The sequence below is a fragment of the Bos indicus x Bos taurus genome, chromosome 1, assembly GCF_003369695.1.
Source record: "Bos indicus x Bos taurus breed Angus x Brahman F1 hybrid chromosome 1, Bos_hybrid_MaternalHap_v2.0, whole genome shotgun sequence".
NCBI classification, from domain to species: domain Eukaryota; kingdom Metazoa; phylum Chordata; class Mammalia; order Artiodactyla; family Bovidae; genus Bos; species Bos indicus x Bos taurus.
Window position 1 is genome coordinate 96,037,839 of NC_040076.1, and position 22,578 is coordinate 96,060,416.

At 41.7% G+C, this 22,578-nt stretch overlaps 1 protein-coding gene across 1 annotated transcript; it reads left to right on the top strand.

Annotated features, from left to right (window-relative positions):
• The first annotated feature begins 2,500 nt into the window (after positions 1-2,500).
• On the top strand, positions 2,501-6,940 carry RPL22L1 (ribosomal protein L22 like 1). Its single transcript, XM_027541345.1, has 4 exons — positions 2,501-2,606; positions 4,400-4,492; positions 4,657-4,778; positions 6,040-6,940. The coding sequence occupies exons 1-4, from the start codon at positions 2,598-2,600 to the stop codon at positions 6,182-6,184; spliced, it is 369 nt and encodes a 122-aa protein (XP_027397146.1). The 5' UTR covers positions 2,501-2,597; the 3' UTR covers positions 6,185-6,940.
• Positions 6,941-22,578: the final 15,638 nt, after the last annotated feature.

Below are 22,578 nucleotides of genomic sequence, written 5' to 3' on the forward strand. Positions count from 1 at the left end.
TCTTTTATCATATCTTAAATAATCTTAGCTTTTAAATATATTGAAGATAGTTATTTGCATTTGCTTCTGCGTGGCACTATCAAGCCAAATACACTTTTAAACTGTTTTTTAGGCTGGAGCTGTCTCATACCATTTGAGCAGAACTAATTCTAGCCCTAAATTGGTATGAGCATGAGGACTGGTCATTTCTGCCTTCAAAAAATCTTTAGCTTTTCCACCAACCTAACCATACATTAGAAATTATTGATAACTATATTTTATCTGGTTTTTTAATGTGGCTTCATATGGGAGGGTGTCCTTGTGAATCTAACCTGCCATATTGTTCAATATTTTATTTTACTGCTCTATTCAGGCACTATTATAATATAGACCCAATGATTGAAGGTTATATTAGAAATATATCTATCACATATTATAGTATCTATATTTGAATAGCAGAAAAGACAACTTCCCTTCATTGTTCTAAATTATCTTGGCTCTTTTTAGACACCTATTATTTCATATGTTTTAGAATCTATTGTCAAAATAAAAAATATTTGTAGGGTCTTGATAGGCAATGTATGTACATATACTACGTATATAATGGAGAGAGAGAATCTGTGTTTAAAATTTGGTTATTTATAATATTTAATCTTACTATCCTACATTTCTGGTTAATATTTTCCTTAAGTTTTTTTCATAATTAAAAGATTTTTTTTCTGTTATAGTTTCTATTTAATTATCTTGGGATTGCTAGTTATTTTCAAAAACATATTGTTTTTGATATCCACTTTGTACAAATGGCTTAATAGTTTTAAGGATTTTTTGGTCATTGCATGCAAGACTGCCAAAAACAAGCAATAAAGTAATAAGTGCCTCAATTAATGGCTTATTTTCAAAATATCAATAGTACAAGGATCATTTCTACTTTTCAGCCTGGGCAGCCCTGGAGGAGAAAATGCCAATTGCTCTTCTTTTTCCTTAATGTTTATAAAATAAAATTACAGTGATTCCTGAAGCAAACAAGCAAAAAAAGTTGAAATGAATTTTTTCTAGGAATTCAACACTTCTATTTAGAATCTACATGTTTTATGCTTCATTAAACATAGCTCTATTACTAATCATTTTCACCAAGAACATACACAGCTATCCCTTTCTAGGGTCGATCTCCAAATTAACAAAAATCCACCCCAGCCTGTACACTTGCCCACCCCTCCCCGCTGCATGACAGTTTCACCTCAACAAACAAAAGTACTCCAGAACGCTGAGAGGCATGCCACATTTCTGAAATGACATCAACTTAGAACCCTTCAAAGTTCAGAAACTATTTTTTTTCTTTTTTCATCAAGTATGTCACCACCACATATCCATCCTCTTGCGTCTTGTACATTTTAGTAGTTAGATCTCAGCAAAATATTCTTTGGATGGCATCACCGACTCAATGGACATGAGTGAGTACACTCTGGAAGTTGGCAATGGACAGGGAGGCCTGGCGTGCTGCAGTCCATGGGGTCACAGAGTCGGACGCGACTGAACTGAACTGAAAATATTCCTCGAATGTTTACTGGGAGGCATTGAGGATGGAGTCAGGAGTCCTAGGATTAACTCTGTGTTGTGTGCTGTGCTTAGTCGCTCAGTCGTTTCCGACTCTTTGAGAGCCCATGGACTGTAGTCTGTCAGGCACCTCTGTCCTCGAGAATTCTCCAGGCAAGAATACTGGAGTGGGTTACCATGCCCTCCTCCAGGAGATCTTCCCAACCCAGGGATAGAACCCAAGTCTCCCGTATTGCAGGCAGATTCTTTACCATCTCAGCCACCAGGGAAACCCAAAAGTACTGCAGTGGGTAGGCTATCCCTTCTTCAGGGGATCTTCCCCACCCAGGAGTCGAACTGGGGTCTCCTTCATTCACCCAGGAGTCGAACTGGGGTCTCCTTCATTACAGGCGGTTTCTTCACCAGCGGAGCTACCAGGGAAGCCCAGGATTAACTCTAAAACCTATAAATAGAATAAAATAAGATAAATTACTCACATGTGTGAACACGTGAGCACTACGCATTTTTCTCTTAAAAGATTTTCTGTTTAACCTCAAGAACCTAATTTTGGCTCCCCAAACACTGATTTCCCTCAACAGTCATTCAGAAAACAAGACTTAGAGTCAAAGCATATATGTAGAAATAACTTTTTTGCTAGAGGATTACAATTGCAATATAAGACAGGAGATCCCAAAGGAACCCGAGACACTGCCTTGCCCTGATTTGGACGAAAGACCCAGGCTATTAGTGAAAAACGTTTCCTGCATCCCTCGGGTGTGTGTAGCTGGAGCGGTCTCCCAGCAAGTAAGCGCAGACACCACTGCGGTCAACCAGCACTTGCAGTCACCAGCGCAGTATCGTGAATGGTTTCGCCTACCCGCGGGCCGGCGCTCCCTAGTAAACTGACTGCCTCCAGCCCTCCGAACCAACCCCCGGTTTCCTGGGTTACTGGCCTCTGCGCTCCTCCCAAGTTCTCCTCAGAGAGACGGCGATCTTACGTTCTCGGCGCGTGACGCAGCACGCTTCGGTATAAATACGTGCGGCCGGCAGCCTCTTTCTCTCTCATCGCGGGGCAAGCCTTCAAGATGGCGCCGGTGAGTGTTCGTGTTGTTGCCGGGAGTGAGCTGATTTTCGCCTGTTGTAGATGAGTTTTGTAGCTGGCGAGTTGAGATCGTCTAATTTTAGGCAGAGGAAGGATAAAAATGGGAACTTCGGTTAGGAACACAAGCAGAACGTTAAGATTGTGAAGTTTTTTTTTTCTTAACTGCTGTCGACTGCCATGCGGTCTTGTGGAGTTCGAGGTAGGCCCGAATTGGCTTACGATGGTTGGTCGTGGCAGCGCAGGGAACGAAGAGGAGGCAGGACGGTGAACGGGGTTAGTGGGACAGCCTTTGGGCCATTACTTTTTTTTAATCTCGCGCCTGATAACGCCGATGATACCCTGTTTGTTTCCACTAGGAAGAGACGGTGGGTAATGCGGCAGGTCTAATGGCTTTGCCAGGCGAAGTGAGAGAGCTGAGGCACTCAATTTCCCGGGATAGCCGCGGTTGCAGAAGTTTCAGAGAACTTAAAAGTTAGGGAAGAGGTTTCTTCATTATCTCACGATAAAAGTTTTTAAAATGGTGAAAGCCAGAACTCTTAGGCGAATGTAGAAGTGGCGTTTTTCAAAGTTTTTACTTACTAAATAAGGGAACCAGTACCTAAAGCCATCCAAAGAGCATTTGAAATGTTAGGGTAAAACTTCATTTCTAAACCTAATTGATACTCAGAGGTATAAATTGCCCAGTCAAGTCCAGCTCCTAGTATTCTTTTCTACCAGTTTCAGTTAAGTCGCTCAGTCGTGTCCGATCCTTTACGACCCTATGGACTGCAGCACGCCAGGCTTTTCTGTCATCACTAACTCCAGGAGCTTTCTCAGACAAATGTCCTTCGAGTCGGTGATGCCATCCAACCATCTCATCCTCTGTTGTTCCCTTCTCCTGTCTTCAGCCTTTTCCCAGCATCAGGGTCTTTTCCAGTGAGTCAGTTCTTCTCATCAGGTGGCCAGAGTAATGGAGCTTCAGTATGAATATTCAGGACTGATTTCCTTTAGGATTGTTTGGTTAGATCTTGCAGTCCAAGAGACTCTAAAGAATTTTCTCCAGCACCACAGTTAAAAAGCATCAATTCTTAAGCGCTTGCTTGCTTTATGGTCCAACTCTCACATCTGTACATGACTACTGGAAAAACCATAGATTGTTTCAAAGTTTGGATAAAAATTTTTGACACAAATCCGTTTTTCAAAAAAGCAGAACAGATTAAAGGAATATCCCATTCTGGCTTGGAGCTGAGCTTCGGCTAAGTGGTAGGCTACCTGATTCCCCACCTGCAGAGGGGGTGGCAGTAGTAAAGACATACCTGGTAATTTGAAATTGAACATGTGCAGTCTGGAAAATAATAAAAGCCCACAAAACTTAGTCTTGATAATTTGAGGGGGGGGGGGGAATGGACCTAATTAGAAGTTCTGATCAAGCTCTGGGTAACTTGTTGAAAGGAGGTTGATTCTCTTAATTTTTTCCATTTGAAAAATAGGATTCTTGGGAATCTTCTGGTGAAGGAAACCATAGGTCACCATGTACTTTGAGATTTCTTGAATTTTGCAGTTGTGAAACACTTACATGATGAACAAGGGAAATTTCCAGTGGATTTCATGAAACTTGGTTTTTAACCAAGTTAGTGAGTGTACTTCCCTACTCATAGCCAGGTTAGAAAAACGTAGGGTCTAGAATTTTGCACCGTTTCATACATGTATAGCCTCACTGTACATCTCTGCACTGATAACAGGGTTTTGATTTTATATGTGAATAAATTGTTGTAGAGAGCCATACTTATATTAACTTTTCTGTAGAAGAAAGACAAGAAGCCTAAGAAGTCAACCTGGAAGTTTAATTTGGATCTTACTCATCCAGTAGAAGATGGAATTTTTGATTCGGGAAATTTTGTAAGTATCACTCTACTCAGCTTGGTTTTATCATTTTAGTAGAATTTCTAATAATGAATTATATAATCTTGGATTTTAACCTAATCTCTGTTCCTAGGGTACCTTCCCTAGTGAATATCTAGGGTTTTCTTCCCTAGTGTGGCATTTTTTCTGTTTTAAAATAGGAACAGTTTCTGCGGGAGAAGGTTAAAGTGAATGGAAAAACTGGAAATCTTGGGAATGTCGTTCACATTGAACGCTTCAAGAATAAAATCATAGTCGTTTCTGAGAAACAGTTCTCTAAAAGGTTGGTATGTGTTTTCCATCGTGTTTTGTTTAAACAGTGTTGGGTGTTGTAATATTAGAACGTGTTTGGAGAAACATGTCTGTTGTGTAGTACGGGAGTAGTGTCCTAGCTTCTAATAGAAGCAGCCAATCAAAGGTAAATTTCTCTAATGTTCATCCTGTGGCCAGTTTTCATTCATTAAAATTTTCTTGACCGATAGTAAATATTAAAACTTCATAATGACAGCACTGTTTGTTACTGCATAGCCTAGCAGTGAACCAAACACACTAGGTAGCCACTACCAAGGAACTTAAATTTAAGCATAGAAGAGAGATAATGAAATGCAGTAATGTAAGTAGTTGGTAAGAGCTGTACATAAGTGCATAAAGAAAGTTGATGTTTAAAGTGGTCAGGGAAAGCTTCATGTAAATGAAATACAGTAGTAAGCCAAAGACTTAGGAGCCTGTGGTGGTAGTACACATTAGCTATGGTTGTGAATTAATCACTAGGGATTTGGAGATGAAGTATCTGTCCCCAAAGTTCTTATGGACATGCAGATAACTGTTATAAATGCAATATTGTAATTGCTGTATTGAAGGTAGAGATTGGGATAGCAGGAGTTTGCAGAGAACCTGAGAGTAAGCTTAGTGTTGCCAGTGGAATGAGATTCCTAACGGGGGAGCAACATTGACAGAGGGCAGGAAGGCTTTAGAGGAATGTGTAGGAGTTCAGAACTGTAAAATGTAAAGGGAGAGTGATTGGAATAATGAAATCAGGCCACACTGAAAGCTTTTATAAGGACTGCGCCATATGCAGGTTTTAAGACTGGATAATCTTGAGCTTGTGAGTAAGATTCAGCCCTGTTGACAGATTGCCTCTTGTTGATCCAAGATGGGATTGAAATTAGGGAGATTGGTGGTGAAGAGAATGTTGATATTGGCATGTAACATTTGAAGAATGAGATCATATTGTTTAATTTAAAAATCTAATGTCGAAGTAAGACTGAAGAGGAAGCTACTATTACTGCTATCCTTCATATTAGTCTCCATATAAAGATTATTGCGAGGGTGGGGGAGAATAAGGGTTTTGTTGTAGGGCATAAATTGATACTAATTGGAGTTGAGAATGCTACCTTATATCCCTAGCAGCCTTGCTCAATATTTAGTACAAATGAAATAATTAGAGGGAACTAGGAACACAGAAGATGGATATGACAGTGCATCTTATATACGCCTTTATGTAGTAAGTATTATATGTAATGAAATTTATTTTTATTTTAAAGGTATTTGAAGTACCTTACCAAGAAATACCTTAAAAAAAACAATCTTCGTGATTGGCTTCGTGTGGTTGCATCTGACAAGGAGACTTACGAGCTTCGTTACTTCCAGATTAGTCAAGATGAAGATGAATCTGAGTCTGAGGACTAGATGATGCCATCCTTCACAGGGCTTTGCTTGCTAATAAAACTTATTAAGCATACAAAAGAAACATCTTGAAATGGACCTTTAGCTTATCAGTGAATAAAAAACATTACTTTGTATTTTAAACATTGATCTTTATTTAAGTGTTTATATAGTGCTGGCTTTCCTTTAAGACTTTTTTATATTTTTATTGGAGTGTAGTTGATTTACAATGTTGTGTTAGTTTCAGGTATATAGCAAAGTGAATGAGTTATACATAGATATCCACTGTTTCTTTTGTCATATAGACCATTACAAAGTATTGAGTAGAGTTCCCTGTGCTATACAGTTTTTTAGTTGTATGATAAGTTGCTTCAGTTGTGTCTAACGATCTGCAAACCCACGGACTGTAGCCCGCCAGTCTCCTCTGTCCCTGGGATTCTCCAGGCAAGAACACTGGAGTGGGTTGCCATTTCCTACTCTTACCTGTTTTATGTATAGTAGTGTGTACATGCCAGTGTCAATCTCCCAATGTATCCTTCTCCCCTGTATCCTCTGGTAATCATAAGTTTGCTGCATCTGACTTCCATTTTGTAAATAAGCCTTTGTCCACCTCCCCCCCACCCCAAGTACTTTGTATAAGCAATATTTAAATAGCTTATAACTGGTGGAATTTCAGGATTTATCTAATGTACTGGTTTTACAGATGCCTCAAGTTAAAAGTATATAGCAAAAACACAATTGGGTGTAACTATATAATAAAATCTATAGATTTGATCAACAGTCTGTCTTTGTACAATGTGTAAATGAATCCTGATTGCCTACAACAGTTCTTACACGTAAGTGCTCAGTATTGAATCACTCCTGCCTTTTGCTTCAGGGGAACACTTACCTAATTAGTGTAAAGGGTCTGAGTTAAGCATGGTACTATAAACCAGATTGCCTGTTGATCATGATCCAGGTGCCTTGTGGGCACTAGAAACAAAACCTTTGAAGGATTTGAATCTGAACTCTTACCCACTAAATCTGCTTGTATGTTCTTTGAATAATTAGAATTCCCTCAACTAGTTGGAATCTCTCAACCTCCATACTAATCATTCAGAAAATGTTGTTCTTCTGTTGCTTGAAACTGTGGACAGACCCTTTCTCCCAAATAAAGCCACTGTTAAGAGCTCTTTAAGCAGTCAGTTCAGTCGCTCAGTCATGTCCCCGTGAATTGCAGCACGCTAGGCCTACCTGTCCACCAACCCCCGGAGTTCACCCAAACTCATGTCCATCAACTCAGTGATGCCATCCAGCCATCTTATCCTCTGTCGTCCCCTTCTGCCCTCAGTCCCAGTATCAGAGTCTTAACACTGAGTCAATTCTTCTCATGAGGTGGCCAAAGTATTGGACCTTTAGCTTTAGCATCAGTCCTTCCAAAGAACACCTGGGACTGATCTCCTTTAGAATGGACTGGTTGGGTCTCCTTGCAGTCCAAGGGACTCTCAAGAGTCTTCTCCAACACCACAGTTCAAAAGCATCAATTCTTCGGGGCTCAGCTTTCTTCACAGTCCAACTCTCACATCCATACATGACCACTGGAAAAACCATAGCCTTGACTAGACGGACCTTTGTTGGCAAAGTAATGTCTCTGCTTTTCAATATGCTATCTAGGTTGGTCATAACTTTCCTTCCAAGGAGTAAGCGTCTTTTAATTTCATGGTCGCAGTCATCATCCGCAGTGATTTTGGAGCCCAAGAAAATAAAGTCTGACACCGTTTCCCCATCTATTTCCCATGAAGTGAAGGGACCAGATGCCATGATCTTAGTTTTCTGAATGTTGATCTTTAAGCCAACTTTTCCACTCTCCTTTCACTTTCATCAAGAGGCTCTTTAGTTCCTCTTCACTTTCTTTAAGCAGAATGGTTAACAATCTCCAAATTGTAGATGAGAATTAATGGAAGGGAGGTACTAGAGCCGTATCTTCTGCTGGCCCCAGGATGGTGGTAGTACCTCAGGTACTTAGGTGGGCCATGAAGCCTAATGCCAGTAGAACAGTGTTGCCAGATTTTGACTATTCCAACAATATAGATGTGTGTGTAATTGGTTTGGGGAGTGTTAAATGTTTTCATTCTATTAAGAGCTTTAAGTACTCACCAAAGTTAACACAGCCACTCCTCCCTTAACTCTGCCCCATTTGAATTGTTCATGTTTTCCATCAACATCCTACTGTGTGCTTGCTTTGTTGGGCATGGTGGATGCATTGAAGTAAAAACAGCCTGCTTTCTGGTATTGTGAGGGAAACTGACCACATGGTGAGGAAAATTGCATTAAAGTATAACAAAGGGAGAAGGCAGTGGCACCCCACTCCAGTACTCCTACCTGGAAAATCCCATGAATGGAGGAGCCTGGAGGGCTGCAGTCCATGGGATCGCTGAGGGTTGGACACGACTGAGCGACTTCACTTTCACTTTTCACTTTCATGCATTGGAGAAGGAAATGGCAACCCACTCCAGTGTTCTTGCCTGGAGAATCCCAGGGACGGGGGAGCCTGGTGGGCTGCCGTCTATGGGGTCACACAGAGTCGGACACGACTGAAGCGACTTAGCAGCAGCATAACAAAGGGGTTTTATAAGAGTTTAATGTGGTCAAGGGAAGGAAGTGAGGAAGTGTTTGAGCTAACTTAAAACAGGCAAAGTCAACTCTGGATAAAGAGAAAAGGGTGTTTCAGGCAGAGGGAACAGCATAGGTAAAATTCTCAGGACATTGGGGGTCTGGTTGGCATATCATTCATCTGGAATAGAATGACTGGTCATGAGAAGAATCTGGAAAGTTAAGTAGAAGCCAGCCCATGTAGGACAGAAGTTGATGCCTCCTTTTAATCGAGAGCTATGGGAAAGTGCTGAATTTTAAGTAGTGGATAATGAGAATCCGATGAGGTAAGCATTTTGAAAAAGATCAGTGGCTGCTTTATGAAGATTGGTTGTCAGTGGAGGTCATATTGGATGCTTCCCAGGTAGCTCAGCTGGTAAAAGAATCTGCCTGCAATGCAGGTGACCCCAGTTGGATTCCTGGGTTGGGAAGATCCCCTGGAGAAGGGAGAGGCTACCCACTCTGGTATTCTTGGGCTTCCCTGGTGGCCCAGACGGTAAAGAATCCACCTGCATTGCTGGTGACCTGGGTTGGGAAGATCCTTTGGAGGAGGGCATGGCAACCCACTCCAGTATTCTTGCCTAGAGAATCCCCAGGGACAGAAGAGCCTGTTGGGCTACAGTCCATGGGATTGCAAAGAGTCAGATAACGACTGAACAACTAAGCACATATTGGGTGCAAGGATACAGGAGGCTTATGGCTAGATCCTTGATGGTAGAGAAGAGTGAGGTGTTGGAGATGGGCAAGTAGATGATTTAGGGATTTTTCAGAGGATAAAATTTTGAGGACTCGGTGATGGACATTGGTGGAATGGGAGAAATGTCAAGGGTGACACACAGTGGGCTTAGATGGTGGCGTTTGCTGAGTTTGGTTACAGTGGAAGAAGTAGGTTTAGGCCATGCTGAATTTGAGGTCCAAAATGTGTCAAGTATGAACTTGAATATAGTACAGGTTTTGAGCTCAAAGGATCTAGGTGAAGATAACCTGCTTGTCTTCTGCACATGGGCAGTAAAGAAAACAGTGGACATGGGTGAAATTGCCTATGGAGAGCGCAGGGTGAGGATAAAGTATTGCAAACACCAACTGCTTCCTTATTTCTCTCCTAATCTTTCAGAAACAATTAATTTAACTTTTGATCCTGTGTGCTGGAGCTTGGATATTTTGCCAAGTAAGATACATATGCCTTTAAGGAGTTGGCAAGTTAGTTGAGATAAGCACATTCATTTAACATTTTTTTGAGAAAAGCTGCATGCTAGAACTGCTGATAGTAGTGCTCCCTCAGTCCTGTCCGACTCTTTGTGACCCCATGGACAGTAGCCCATCAGGCTCCTCTGTCCATGGGATTCTCCAGGCAAGAATACTGGAGTGGGTTGCCATTTCCTCCCCGTGGAATCTTCTGACCCAAGGACTGAACCATACTGAAGTACAAAATAGACATTTGTTTTTTGAAGCTTATACTCCAGTGGAGGAAGATAGTAACATGTATGATTGTTGTTTTCATTGTTGTTTAGTCCCTAAGTCATGTCCAACTCTACTGTGACCCCATGGACTATAACCTGCCAGGCTCCCCTGTCCATGGGACTTCCCAGGCAAGAATACTGGAGATGATAGCCTTTTCCTCCTCCAGGGAATCTTCCTGACCCAGGGATCCAGCCCACGTCTCCAGCATTGCAGGCAGATTCTTTACCACTAGTGCCACCTGGGAAGCCCCAGGATGTTTGGTATGTAGTGGTAAATTTTATGAAGAAAAATCAGAGATAAGAAAGGTAGGGAGGATGGCTTGTTGAATTTGTCAATAAGGTCAGAAAAAGGTTAACTGAGAAAAGCTTAAGTGAGGAAAGACCTAAAGGAGCTAGGGTCCAACCAGATACCTGAGGGGAAACATCCAGGCACAGAGAGTAACAGAACAAAGGCTCTGAAACAGGAGTGCCTCTGGTATTAATACAGGCAGAGAGCAACAGGGAGGCCTCTGAGCTGAGCTGTGTGTGGTGGAGAGTAGTGCTTAGTCACTCAGTTGTGTCCAACTCTTTGCAACCCCATGGACTTTAGCCCGTCTGGCTCCTCTGTCAATGGGATTCTTCAGGCAAGAATATTGGAGTGGGTTGCCATGCCATCGTTCAGGGGATCTTCCCAACCCAGGGATTGAACCCAGGTCTCTCGTATTGCAGGAGGATTCTTTACCAGCTGAGCCACCAAGGAAGCCCCTGGTGGAGAGTAGGATGAGGTGAAATTAGAAACGAAGTGGTATATGTGTTGGAATGGGGGTGGTGGGCAGGAATATAGATGAGAGTGTGTTAATTCCATTATGGCAAGGTGGCTTAAATGGTAAAGCATTTGCCTGCAATTCAAGAGACCCAGCTTCAATACCTGGGCTGGGTCAGGAAGATTCCCTGGAAGACGGAATAGCTACCCATTCCAGTATTCTTACCTGGAGAATCCCACGGACTGAGGAGCTTGGCGGGCTACACTCCATGGGGTCACAGAGTCGGACGTGACTGAGCAACTAACACTTTCATTATACCATTATCATATCTATAATAAATTAACAATATTTTCTTTTATTATTCAGTGTCCAGTCAGTGTTTAAGTTTCCACAGATAACTTTTCACCTGAGCAAATCAGGGTTATAATATGATCCATGTGTTGCTATTAATTGATTTCTTTAAAATCTCCTTTAGAGTTTTCTCTCTGTCTCTGCCTCTCTCCCTCTTGCCCTGCCAATTTATTTGTTGATCTAACCAGATTGTTTGTCCTATAGAATTTCCCACAATCTGGATTTTCATGATTCCTCACCCCCTAGCCTCAGTACAATCATGGCATCCGGTCCCATCATTTCATGGGAAATAGATGGGGAGACAGTGGAAACAGTGGAAACAGTGTCAGACTTTATTTTTCTGGGCTCCAAAATCACTGCAGATGGTGACTGCAGCCATGAAATTAAAAGACGCTTACTCCTTGGAAGGAAAGTTATGACCAACCTAGATAGCATATTCAAAAGCAGAGACATTACTTTGCCAACAAAGGTCCGTCTAGTCAAGGCTCTGGTTTTTCCAGTGGTCATGTATGGATGTGAGAGTTGGACTGTGAAGAAGGCTGAGTGCCGAAGAATTGATGCTTTTGAACTGTGGTGTTGGAGAAGACTCTTGAGAGTCCCTTGGACTGCAAGGAGATCCAACCAGTCCATTCTAAAGGAGATCAGCCCTGGGATTTCTTTGGAAGGAATGATGCTAAAGCTGAAACTCCAATACTGAGGCCACCTCATGCGAAGAGTTGACTCATTGGAAAAGACTCTGATGCTGGGAGGGATTGGGGGCAAGAGGAGAAGGGGACGACAGAGGATGAGATGGCTGGATGGCATCACTGACTCGATGGACGTGAGTCTGAGTGAATTCCGGGAGTTGGTGATGGACAGGGAGGCCTGGCGTGCTGCAATTCATGGGGTCGCAAAGAGTCGGACACGACTGAGCAACTGATCTGATCTGAGCCTCAGTACTATCATCTAACATAGTCCTCTGGCCACTGTGTTAGAGGTGCTCTTTGCTACTGCTTTGGTCATTATTTCTAGACCTTTTCAGTGAACAGAGCAAGAAAATACACTTTTCTTTTTCAAGAAAAAATACTTTAATGAGTTAACACTGATTAAATAATACAAATCTAACACAAATTCAGGATAACAAGATTTTCGTAACCTCATCTATTGTATAACCAGTTTCCTTTTTCCAGGCTGAAAATGTCAATGTCACCAACACCAGTACTCATTCGCTTTACCTTACGGTCCACACATAATAGTCTCAAAAAAGCAATAGCAATACTACTGCCTATAACACGACGACTCTGCAGTTTAGGGCTGTTTCACAGTTATTTGTGTCCTCATGATATATCCACTATGAATGAACAAAGCCCTGTGTTTTAAAGTCAGTGGAGATGATTCATTGCTGTATGGCTAGGACACAGACTTGATCCATGGGTTCATTTGTTTCATTTTACTTTTGATTTTAAAAGTTTGCTTAAAATCTTTTTATGTTTTATATTTCTGTAAAGTATTTACAAGGCTTCAAAGTCCAAAACAAAGTATGTTTAAAGAAGTCTAACTTCTGTATTAGTCCCCTTTATTCTATTTACTCCTTTCCCCTGCAGATAGCCATTTAAAAATGCTATTATGATCAGGTGTTGTTGTTTAGTCTCTCAGTTGTGTCCAGCTCCTTGTGACCTATGGACTGTAGGCTCCCCGCCAGGCCCCACTGTCCATGGGATTTCCTAGGCAAGAATACTGCTGTGGGTTGCCATTTTCTTTTCCAGGGGATCTTCCCAACCCAAGATCGAACCTCCGTCTCCTGCATTGCTGGTAGATGCTTTACTGCTATGCCATCAGTTCAGTTCAGTCGCTGTCGAGTCTGACTCTTTGCAATCCCATGAATCCCAGCCCACCAGGCCTCCCTGTCCATCACCAACTCCCAGAGTTCACACAAACTCACGTCCATTGAGTCAGTGATGCCATCCAGCCATCTCATCCTCTGTCGTCCCCTTCTCCTCCTGCCCCTAATCCCTTCCAGCATCAGAATCTTTTCCAATGAGTCAACTCTTCGCATGAGGTAGCCAAAGTATTGGACTTTCAGCTTCAGCATCAGTCCTTCCGAAGAACACCTAGGATTGATCTTCAGAATGGACTGGTTGGATCTCCTTGCAGTCCAAGGGACTCTCAAGAGTCTTCTCCAACACCACAGTTCAAAAGCATCAATTCTTCGGCGCTCAGCTTCCCTCACAGTCCAATTCTCACATCCATACATGACCACAGGAAAAACCATAGCCTTGACTAGACGGACCTTTGTTGGCAAAGTAATGTCTCTGCTTTTGAATATGTCATCTAGGTTGATCATAATTTTCCTTCCAAGGAGTAAGCGTCTTTTAATTTCATGGCTGCAGTCACCATCTGCAGTGATTTTGGAGCCTCCTAAAAATAAAGTCTGACACTGTTCATTGTTTCCCCATCTATTTCCCATGAAGTGATGGGACCAGATGCCATGATCTTCGTTTTCTGAATGTTGAGCTTTAAGCCAACTTTTTCACTCTCCACTTTCACTTTCGTCAAAAGGCTTTTTAGTTCCTCTTCACTTTCTGCCATAAGGGTGGTGTCATCTGCATATCTGAGGTTATTGATATTTCTCTCGGCAATCTTGATTCCAGCTTGTGCTTCTTCCAGACCAGCATTTCTCATGATGTACTCTGCATAGAAGTTAAGCAGGGTGACAATATACAGCCTTGATGTACTCCTTTTCCAATTTGGAACCAGTCTGTTGTTCCATGTCCAGTTCTAACTGTTGCTTCCTGACCTGCATACAGGTTTCTCAAGAGGCAGATCAGGTGGTCTGGTATTCCCATCTCTTGAAGAATTTTCCACAGTTTATTGTGATCCACACAGTCAAAGGCTTTGGCATAGTCAATAAAGCAGAAATAAATATTTTTCTGGAACTCTCTTGCTTTTTCCATGTTCCAGCAGATGTTGGCAATTTTATCTCTTGTTCTTCTGCCTTTTCTAACACCAGCTTTAACATCTGGAAGTTCACAGTTCACGTATTGCTGAAGCCTGGCTTGGAGAATTTTGAGCATTACTTTACTAGCATGTGAGATGAGTGCAAGTGTGTGGTAGTTTGAGCATTCTTTGGCATTGCCTTTCTTTGGGATTGGAATGAAAACTGACCTTTTCCAGTCCTGTGGCCACTGCTGAGTTTTCCAAATTTGCTGGCATATTGAATGCAGCACTTTCACAGCATCATCTTCCAGGATTTGAAATAGCTCAACTGGAATTCCATCACCTCCACTAGCTTTGTTTGTAGTGATGCTTTCTAAGGCCCACTTGACTTCACATTCCAGGATGTCTGGCTCTAGGTGAGTGATCACACCATCATGATTATCTTGGTCGTGAAGATCTTTTTTGTACAGTTCTTCTGTGTATTCTTGCCACCTCTTCTTAATATCTTCTGCTTCTGTTAGGTCCATACCATTTCTGTCCTTTATTGAGCCCATCTTTGCATGAAATGTCCCCTTGGTATCTCTAATTTTCTTGAAGAGATCTCATCTTTCCCATTTTGTTGTTTTTCTCTATTTCTTTACATTGATTGCTGAAGAAGGCTTTCTTATCTCTTCTTGCTAGTCTTTGGAACTCTGCATTCAGATGTTTATATCTTTCCTTTTCTCCTTTGCTTTTCGCTTCTCTTCTTTTCACAGCTATTTGTAAGGCCTCCCCAGACAGCCATTTTGCTTTTTTGCATTTCTTTTCCATGGGGATAGTCTTGATCCCTGTCTCCCATACAATGTCATGAACCTCCATCCATAGTTTATCAGGCACTCACTCTATCAGATCTAGTCCCTTAAATCTATTTCTCACTTCCACTGTATAATCATAAGGAATTTTATTTAGGTCATACCTGAATGGTCTAGTGGTTTTCCCTACTTTCTTCAATTTCAGTCTGAATTTGGCAATAAGGAGTTCATGATCTGAGCCACAGTCAGCTCCCTGTCTTGTTTTTGCTGACTGTATAGAGCTTCTCCATCTTTGGCTGCAAAGAATATAATCAATCTGATTTCGGTGTTGACCATCTGGTGATGTCCATGTGTAGAGTCTTGTCTTGTGTTGCTGGAAGAAGGTGTTTGCTATGACCAGTGCGTTCCCTTGGCCTTCGCCCTGCTTCATTCCATATTCCAAGGCCAAATTTGCCTGTTATTCCAGGTGTTTCTTGACTTCCTACTTTTGAATTCCAGTCATCTGTATTGAAAAGGACATCTTTTTTGGGTGTTAATTCTGGAAGGTCTTGGAGGTCTTCATAGAACCGTTCAACTTCAGCTTCTTCAGTGTTACTGGTTGGGGCATAGACTTGGATTACTGTGATATTGAATGGTTTGCCTTGGAAACGAACAGAGATCATTCTGTCGTTTTTGAGATTGCATGCAAGTAGTGCATTTTGGACTCTTCTGTTGACCATAATGGCTACTCCATTTTTTCTAAGGGATTCCTGCCTACAGTAGTAGATATAATGGTCATCTGAGTTAAATTCACCCATTCCAGTCCATTTTAGTTTGCTGATTCCTAGAATGTTGACATTCACTCTTGGCATCTCCTGTCTGACTACTTCCAATTTGCCTTGATTCATGGACCTGACATTCCAGGTTCCTATGCAATATTGGTCTTTACAGCATCGGACCTTGCTTCTATCACCAGTCACATCCACAACTGGGTATTGTTTTTGCTTTGGCTCCATGCCTTCATTCTTTCTGGAGTTATTTCTCCACTGATCTCCAGTACCATCTTGGGCACCTACTGACCTGGGTAGTTCCTCTTTCAGTGTCCTATCATCTTGCCTTTTCATGCTGTTCATGGGGTTCTCAAGGCAAGAATACTGAAGTGGTTTGCCATTCCCTTCTCTCAGACCTCTCCACCATGACCCACCCATCTTGGGTGGCCCCACGTGACATGGCTCAGTTTCATTGAGTTAGACAAGGCTGTGGTCCATGTGATTAGATTGACTAGTTTTCTGTGATTATGGTTTGTGTGTCTGCCCTCTGATGCCTCTTGCAACACCTACCGTCTTACTTGGGTTTCTCTTACCTTGGACTTGGGGTATCTCTTCATGGCTGCTCCAGCAAAGCGCAGCCGCTGCTCCTTACCTTGGACGAGGGGTATCTCCTCACAGCTGCCCCTCCTGACCTTGAACGTGGAGTAGCTCCTCTCGGCCCTCCTGCACCCACGCAGCCACAGGGAAGCCCATTATGGTTTATCCATCCATTTAAATGTAATATGAACCATTTGTTAAATGATACCTTAATGTACTCACTTTTCTCCATGTTACTTATTTTTCCTTACTAGTTCATGGAGTCATCATTCCCATATGTGTCCACACTTCATTCAACCAGTTCCTACTGATGGACATTGGAGTTGTTTCCAAGCCTTTACTACTATAAATAGCACTGTGATTAAAAACCTCATGCATGTGCCTTTTCTTATTTTTGCCATTAAATCTTTGGACTGTATTCCCAGAAGTGAGACTCCTAGGTCAAAAGATAAATGAATGTATAATTTCACTATATATTGCCAGACTTTCCTCCATGAGGGTTCTACTTTTTTACCTTCCTAGTAGCCTTCCACGGAGAAGGCAGTGGCACCCCACTCCAGTACTCTTGCCTTGAAAATCCCATGGATGGAAGAGCCTGGTAGGCTGCAGTCCATGGGGTCGATAGGAGTTGGACATGACTGAGCGACTTCACTTTCACATTTCGGTTTCATGCATTGAAGAAGGAAATGGCAACCCACCCCAGTGTTCTTGCCTGGAGAATCTCAGGGATGGGGGAGCCTGGTGGGCTGCCGTCTATGGGGTCACACAGAGTCAGACACAACTGAAGCGACTTAGCTGCAGCAGCAGCAGCAGCCTTCCCACTGTTGTAGTCACGCGTTCTGGGAAACAAACTCACTCAGAAGGACAATACAGATAGTAGAGTGCAGTTTATTACACAGAGGAGCCCAATGCAGTCTCCTCTTAGCCAAGGAACCTGACTGGTTTTTGTGAAAACCTTATATACCCTAAGTGTACGTGCACAAACCCACCTCCCCAAATTCCCTGAAACTAGTCTGAACAAAGGAAAAAGAAAGATACAATCAAAGTTAACCCGTGATTCAAATGGCTTAAGCCTAGGTAGTTAACAGTGGACAATTATCAATAGGCCTGTGGTCATACCCCAATAAGCATATAGAATGTATGATTCTATTCAGTTACACAGATAATTAGGGTATTCTTTTAGGTGGTGGAGAGTCTAGGTACAGGCCCTGGGGCTCTTCCTTCTGGGGGCCTGGTTTTCCAGTTGGTATCTCATTTCCATAGATACTGGGCATATAGCTCAAAGTCCACAGTCCAGCCCAAGATGGAGTCCTGCTTTCAAGATAGAGCCTGTTGTTTCCTCCTTCACCACCAGCAATGTACGTAAATGTCCATTTGCCCACAGTATCACCAACAGCTTTTATTGTCCCACTTGGGTATTTTTGCTGATAGATGAGACATTGTTTTCAGGATCATTTAATTTGTATTTCTCCCATGAGTGAGACTGAGTGTCACTTAATAAGTTAAGGACTATTTACACATCTTTTTCTGTGGGCCACTTGTTTATGTCTCTAAGATGTGTAAGGGATTCTTGGTCTTTTTATTCTTTATTTTTAGAAGCTCCCTCTAAATTAAGGCTATTAAGCTCTTGTCTATGATACAAGTTGTAATTTTTCTTTTCAATTTAAATATGTCTTTATGGTGTTTTTTGTTTTGTCTTGTTGAAGTATTATTTTGATGCAATTAAATCTTAATCTTTTTCTCATTGTTTCAGAATTTTTGAGTCAGGGTTAAAAATGTTTTCCCTATTTCTAGGATATAAGAGAATTCATTGATGCTTGTATGGTTTCATTTTTAAAATTTAGGTCTCTATTCTATTTAGAATTTATCCTGGTTTGCAAATTTGAGAAGTAAATATAATTTTACCTTTCGTTTTCCCATGTGGCTATCCACTTATACAATTTTCCCTCATTAAAAAGTGCTAAAAAAAAGTTTTGATTAGCATTAATTTTTCTACTTTTCTGGAATTCCTTGTTTGTGGTTATGCTGAAGTGATTGGAGAGTCTACAGGTATAGCTTAAGTGTGTGTCTCTTTTACAAGTTGGATGATTTAAATGCTAGAAAAAGTTAAAGTTAAGTGGCTCAATCGTGTCTGACTCTGTGACCCTGTGGACTGTAGCCTAGCAGGCTCCTCTGTCCATGGGATTCTCCAGGCAAGAATACTGGAGTGGGTTGCCATTTTCTTCTGCAGGGGATCTTCCTGACCCAGGGATTGAACCCAGGTCTCCCACCTTTTCTCCTGCAAATGCTAGAAAGGTCACCTTTAAATAACATGTTGTGTTTTATAAAAGAACTTGTCTTCTCTTTTGGTCCTTAAGCAGCCCCATGTGGTAGAATGTTGTCTTCCCCATTTGGCATATGAGCACATTGGGTCTTAGACCCCTGGCTTTCTCAGGATCACACCACGCTTCTGCCTCTCTGTCCTCTCTCAATGTTCCTCCTGCTCTTGGGCTGTGCCACTTCTTCACCACACAAAGCCATGGTCAGGCTGAGATGCAGTGGAGAAACACAAATCCTGCCTCTGCCTGCACACACGGTGTGTCTCCTTGGACACACCTGTTTCCTCATATGTATGCAAATAAGTGGTTGGAAATAGGTTGGTGTTTGTCAGGCTTCAGTAATGCCTACCTCCTTTTGACAAATACAGATACATGATGCTTCCCTGCCCTGGTTCTGGTTGCCCTCATGATATGATTGACCCATACCTATCCCCACCAACTGAAGTTTTTGGGTGCTTTCCATTCCAAAACTCAACAAAGTAAGGTCCTTCTTTAACTTTTCCAAATATAAACTTACAATGTTGAGTACCGTTTTTAAGACACACAAGCTGCTTGAGATAGTCCCCTCTCCTCCCATGATGAAGCACTCTCTAAAGCTTTTTCCTGCCTTAGAATTCTATGATTCAAAGACCCAGACTAGGAATCAAGGACCTACCATCTCAGTTTTGATTAATTGGATATGTTTTCTCCCAAGGGAGGAAAGAAGTGACATAGACTGCTCTTTCCCTATCTCTGAGGTGGGATGGTGTGAATTACACAGATCCCATATATGTCACAATTGCCAGGTCATTGATTTCTGTTCTTCCAGGTCCTATCTTGAGAGCTGTACTATACAATTTGAGTAGTAAACATAATTTTACCTTTCTTTTTCCCATGTGGGAAATACTAACAATAACACTGCTAATGTGGGAAATACTAATAATACTAATAACACTACTCTCAGGAATACAGTGTTCTCTATACTCAAGGAGCCCACAGTTCCAGTTGGGGGACGTGACTTTACAATTTCAAGTAAGTGTGGTTAGTGCCACAGTAGAGATATCACAAGATGCTTTGGAAGCATCTATACCATAATGAAGGGGGAAAGAAGTCCAGGAAAGCTACTGGAAAAGATGGCTGACTCTGAGCTATCTTTAAGGGAGAGTGGGAATTAATGGGGCAAGGAAGAAAGAAAAAGGGATTGTAGGCAGAGGAAGGATGGTGATGGTGGTTACCACTCATGGAGGGACTTCTCTTTTAGTCTTTTTCACACCCAACGTTTCATCTCCACAGCCATTCTTCACATTAGCTATTATTTCCCTTTCACCAGTCAGAAAATCAAGGGCTTAGAGTGCTGAACTGTCTACCTGTGGTTACACAGCTCATAAACTCCAGGTCTATCTGACTTCAGTGATCATACCCTGTAAAGGCCTTAGTATAAAAATATTTCTAAACTTCTCTCTCTCTGACAGGCAGTTCTTTCTCACAGTGATACACATTCAGCTGACTCCATTCAGCTTCTTAGGAGAACCAAAATTTTGTTCTGTTTACTGCTTGAGACCCACAAACAGCTTTAGCAGTTGTCTGGTGCCTATCTCTGTTGTAATAAAGTCAATTATGGGAGCTGGCCCACTACTTTCTAGAAACAGCTTGGAAGATTCTGTATTTCATCACTCCTATACTTTTCATATAGGCATGAAATAAACTTTTACAATGAGACCTTTTCTGTTGCTTTTCAGCTGAGATCCACAAAACTGAGAACAAAATTGAAGGTGGCAAATTTTCCCACTTCCCAAGTGAGGTGTTTATAGTCTCTGTAGACCTTGCAAAGAGGTGCTCAGGTTCCAGTTTTGTAACCTTAGTTCACTATCTACACACCAGGACTATAAACACACCTAGACTCCTGAGTGTTTGACTCAACCTTGAGAAACCAAGGCTCGCAGTAGTGGCCAGAGCAGTTTGCCAGCAGCAGAGCAATGGGAGATGGATGTCCACAGATGCAAGGATGAACAAATGTTTCTTTGGACGAAATGTGATCCATGAAGAAGGACCAGGCCTGGGTTAAATATTTGTCCACTTAAGAGGATTTCCTGGGAGAGAGATAAGACCCCAAACAAAAAGAAATTGTGTAGAATGAACTACCAAGTACTCAGAGGCTACAAGAGGAAAGTGAAAGTTCTAAGAAGGGGCACTGCCCATGTCATAAATATAAATAAAGATTCTCAGTGATAAATCTTTGAGAAATGCAGATACGTGTTGTCTACTGAAATAGAAACATACAAGATAAAAGTTGTGAATTTAGTTTCATTCATGGACCTTACTGAGGACTATAGTCCAGGAGACAGCCTCTTAGATAGCTTTGAGGAACTGCTCTGAAGAGGTAAGGGAGGAACCATGAAATGTATGAGGCGTTTTGCTGGGAAAAAAAATGTAGTCCAATGTCAGAAGATTACTTACTGCTATTCAAAAAGAACAGACATCTCTAGTTAATGATTTTAGTGCTTTTCTGTGTATGGGAAGATGCAAGAATCTGGGCTTACTGCAATTATTCCTTAGATATGAATCTTCACTATCTAGTTTCAGTATAAAAAAAGCACAGAATATTTCCTGTTTTTCTCTATCCTGAATTCCCCTAAGAGTGACTGCAGTGGCTAATGGCTTGCCCATCGTAGAACTGGAATGGTGGATCACTCTTTGCTTAGAGTATCCTTTAAGATGAAGAATAAGGGTCAAATGTTCTTCTTGTCCAGAGAGCCATGCCACCAAACCATTGCTCTTACATCAGACTTTTCAGTCTGTTTCTCTGCCAACCCCTCCATTTCCAGCTCAACCCAGAAAGAGCCAGAGGCAACTACGAAGTTGGAGGAGGGGCACACTTGAAATTTCCTGGCACACAAACTAATACCACCACCTTTTCTTTTTGGTTAAACTACACTATAGGCATTCTGACACTGACAGAATTTTTAATTTGCTTATTTTCCTCCCTCACTAGACTTCAAGGCCAAATTTACCTCTGCGTGCCTTTCTATATAAACCAATCCATATAACTTCAAATGAATTCCAAGCCAGATCATTAATAGGATCTTTCATTCATAAATATGGAAAGATCAACCAAGGATGACTCAAAATGAATAAAACATCAAAGAAAAAGCAACTGGTTTGAACAAATCAAAACAACTGGCCCAGATATAGACATGCAAGGAACTGATGAAGGTTTCTCTCACCCTAAGGAAGCTTGGATCTTCATAATAAAAAGGCTGACTGAAAGCCAGGCAGAATGAAAGGAAAAGCTCATACTTAGACACATCCTGAAGAAATTTCAGAACTCCAAAGTATAAAGGGAAAATCCTAAAAGCTTCCACAGGGAATACAAAACAGTTTACCTACCAAAAAAAAAAAATAATAATTTTGAAAGGGACTTTTTCAGTGTATTATTAGATTTAGCAGCAGGAACATCTGGGTTTTAGTCCTAAGCTGTGTCCTTCATTGGCTGTGAGAATTCTTTCCTATTCCTGGACGTTCTGTCCTCTGTGAATGAAAAGACAATACCAGATGACTTCTGGGATATTTTTCAGCTCTGACTTGCTGCCAATTCTTGTTGCTCAGCTGCAAAGCCAGCCTCACCACTGGAGCCTCCTCCCAGTGAACCCCACCAGACCATTCCGCTCAGTGACTGCAGTCTACACAGCTGTTTTTCCTTTTCTTTTTTCTTTTTTAACTGCCTTTCCTTTAAATGGCCATGTGCATTTGCTTTCTGGACACCTGCTGATTCATCAACTCAGCCTTAACTTCTGAGAACAGGAATCGTGTTTTTAAATATTTGGTGGTGGCTTAGTCGCTAAGTCGGAGAAGGCAATGGCACCCCACTCCAGTACTCTTGCCT

Bases quoted from the DNA above. Each gene is read 5' to 3' on its own strand.
- RPL22L1 (XM_027541345.1), top strand. The intron at 4,493-4,656 runs GTAAGTATCACT...GTTTTAAAATAG, and splicing joins TTTTTGATTCGGGAAATTTT to GAACAGTTTCTGCGGGAGAA. The intron at 4,779-6,039 runs GTTGGTATGTGT...TTTATTTTAAAG, and splicing joins GAGAAACAGTTCTCTAAAAG to GTATTTGAAGTACCTTACCA.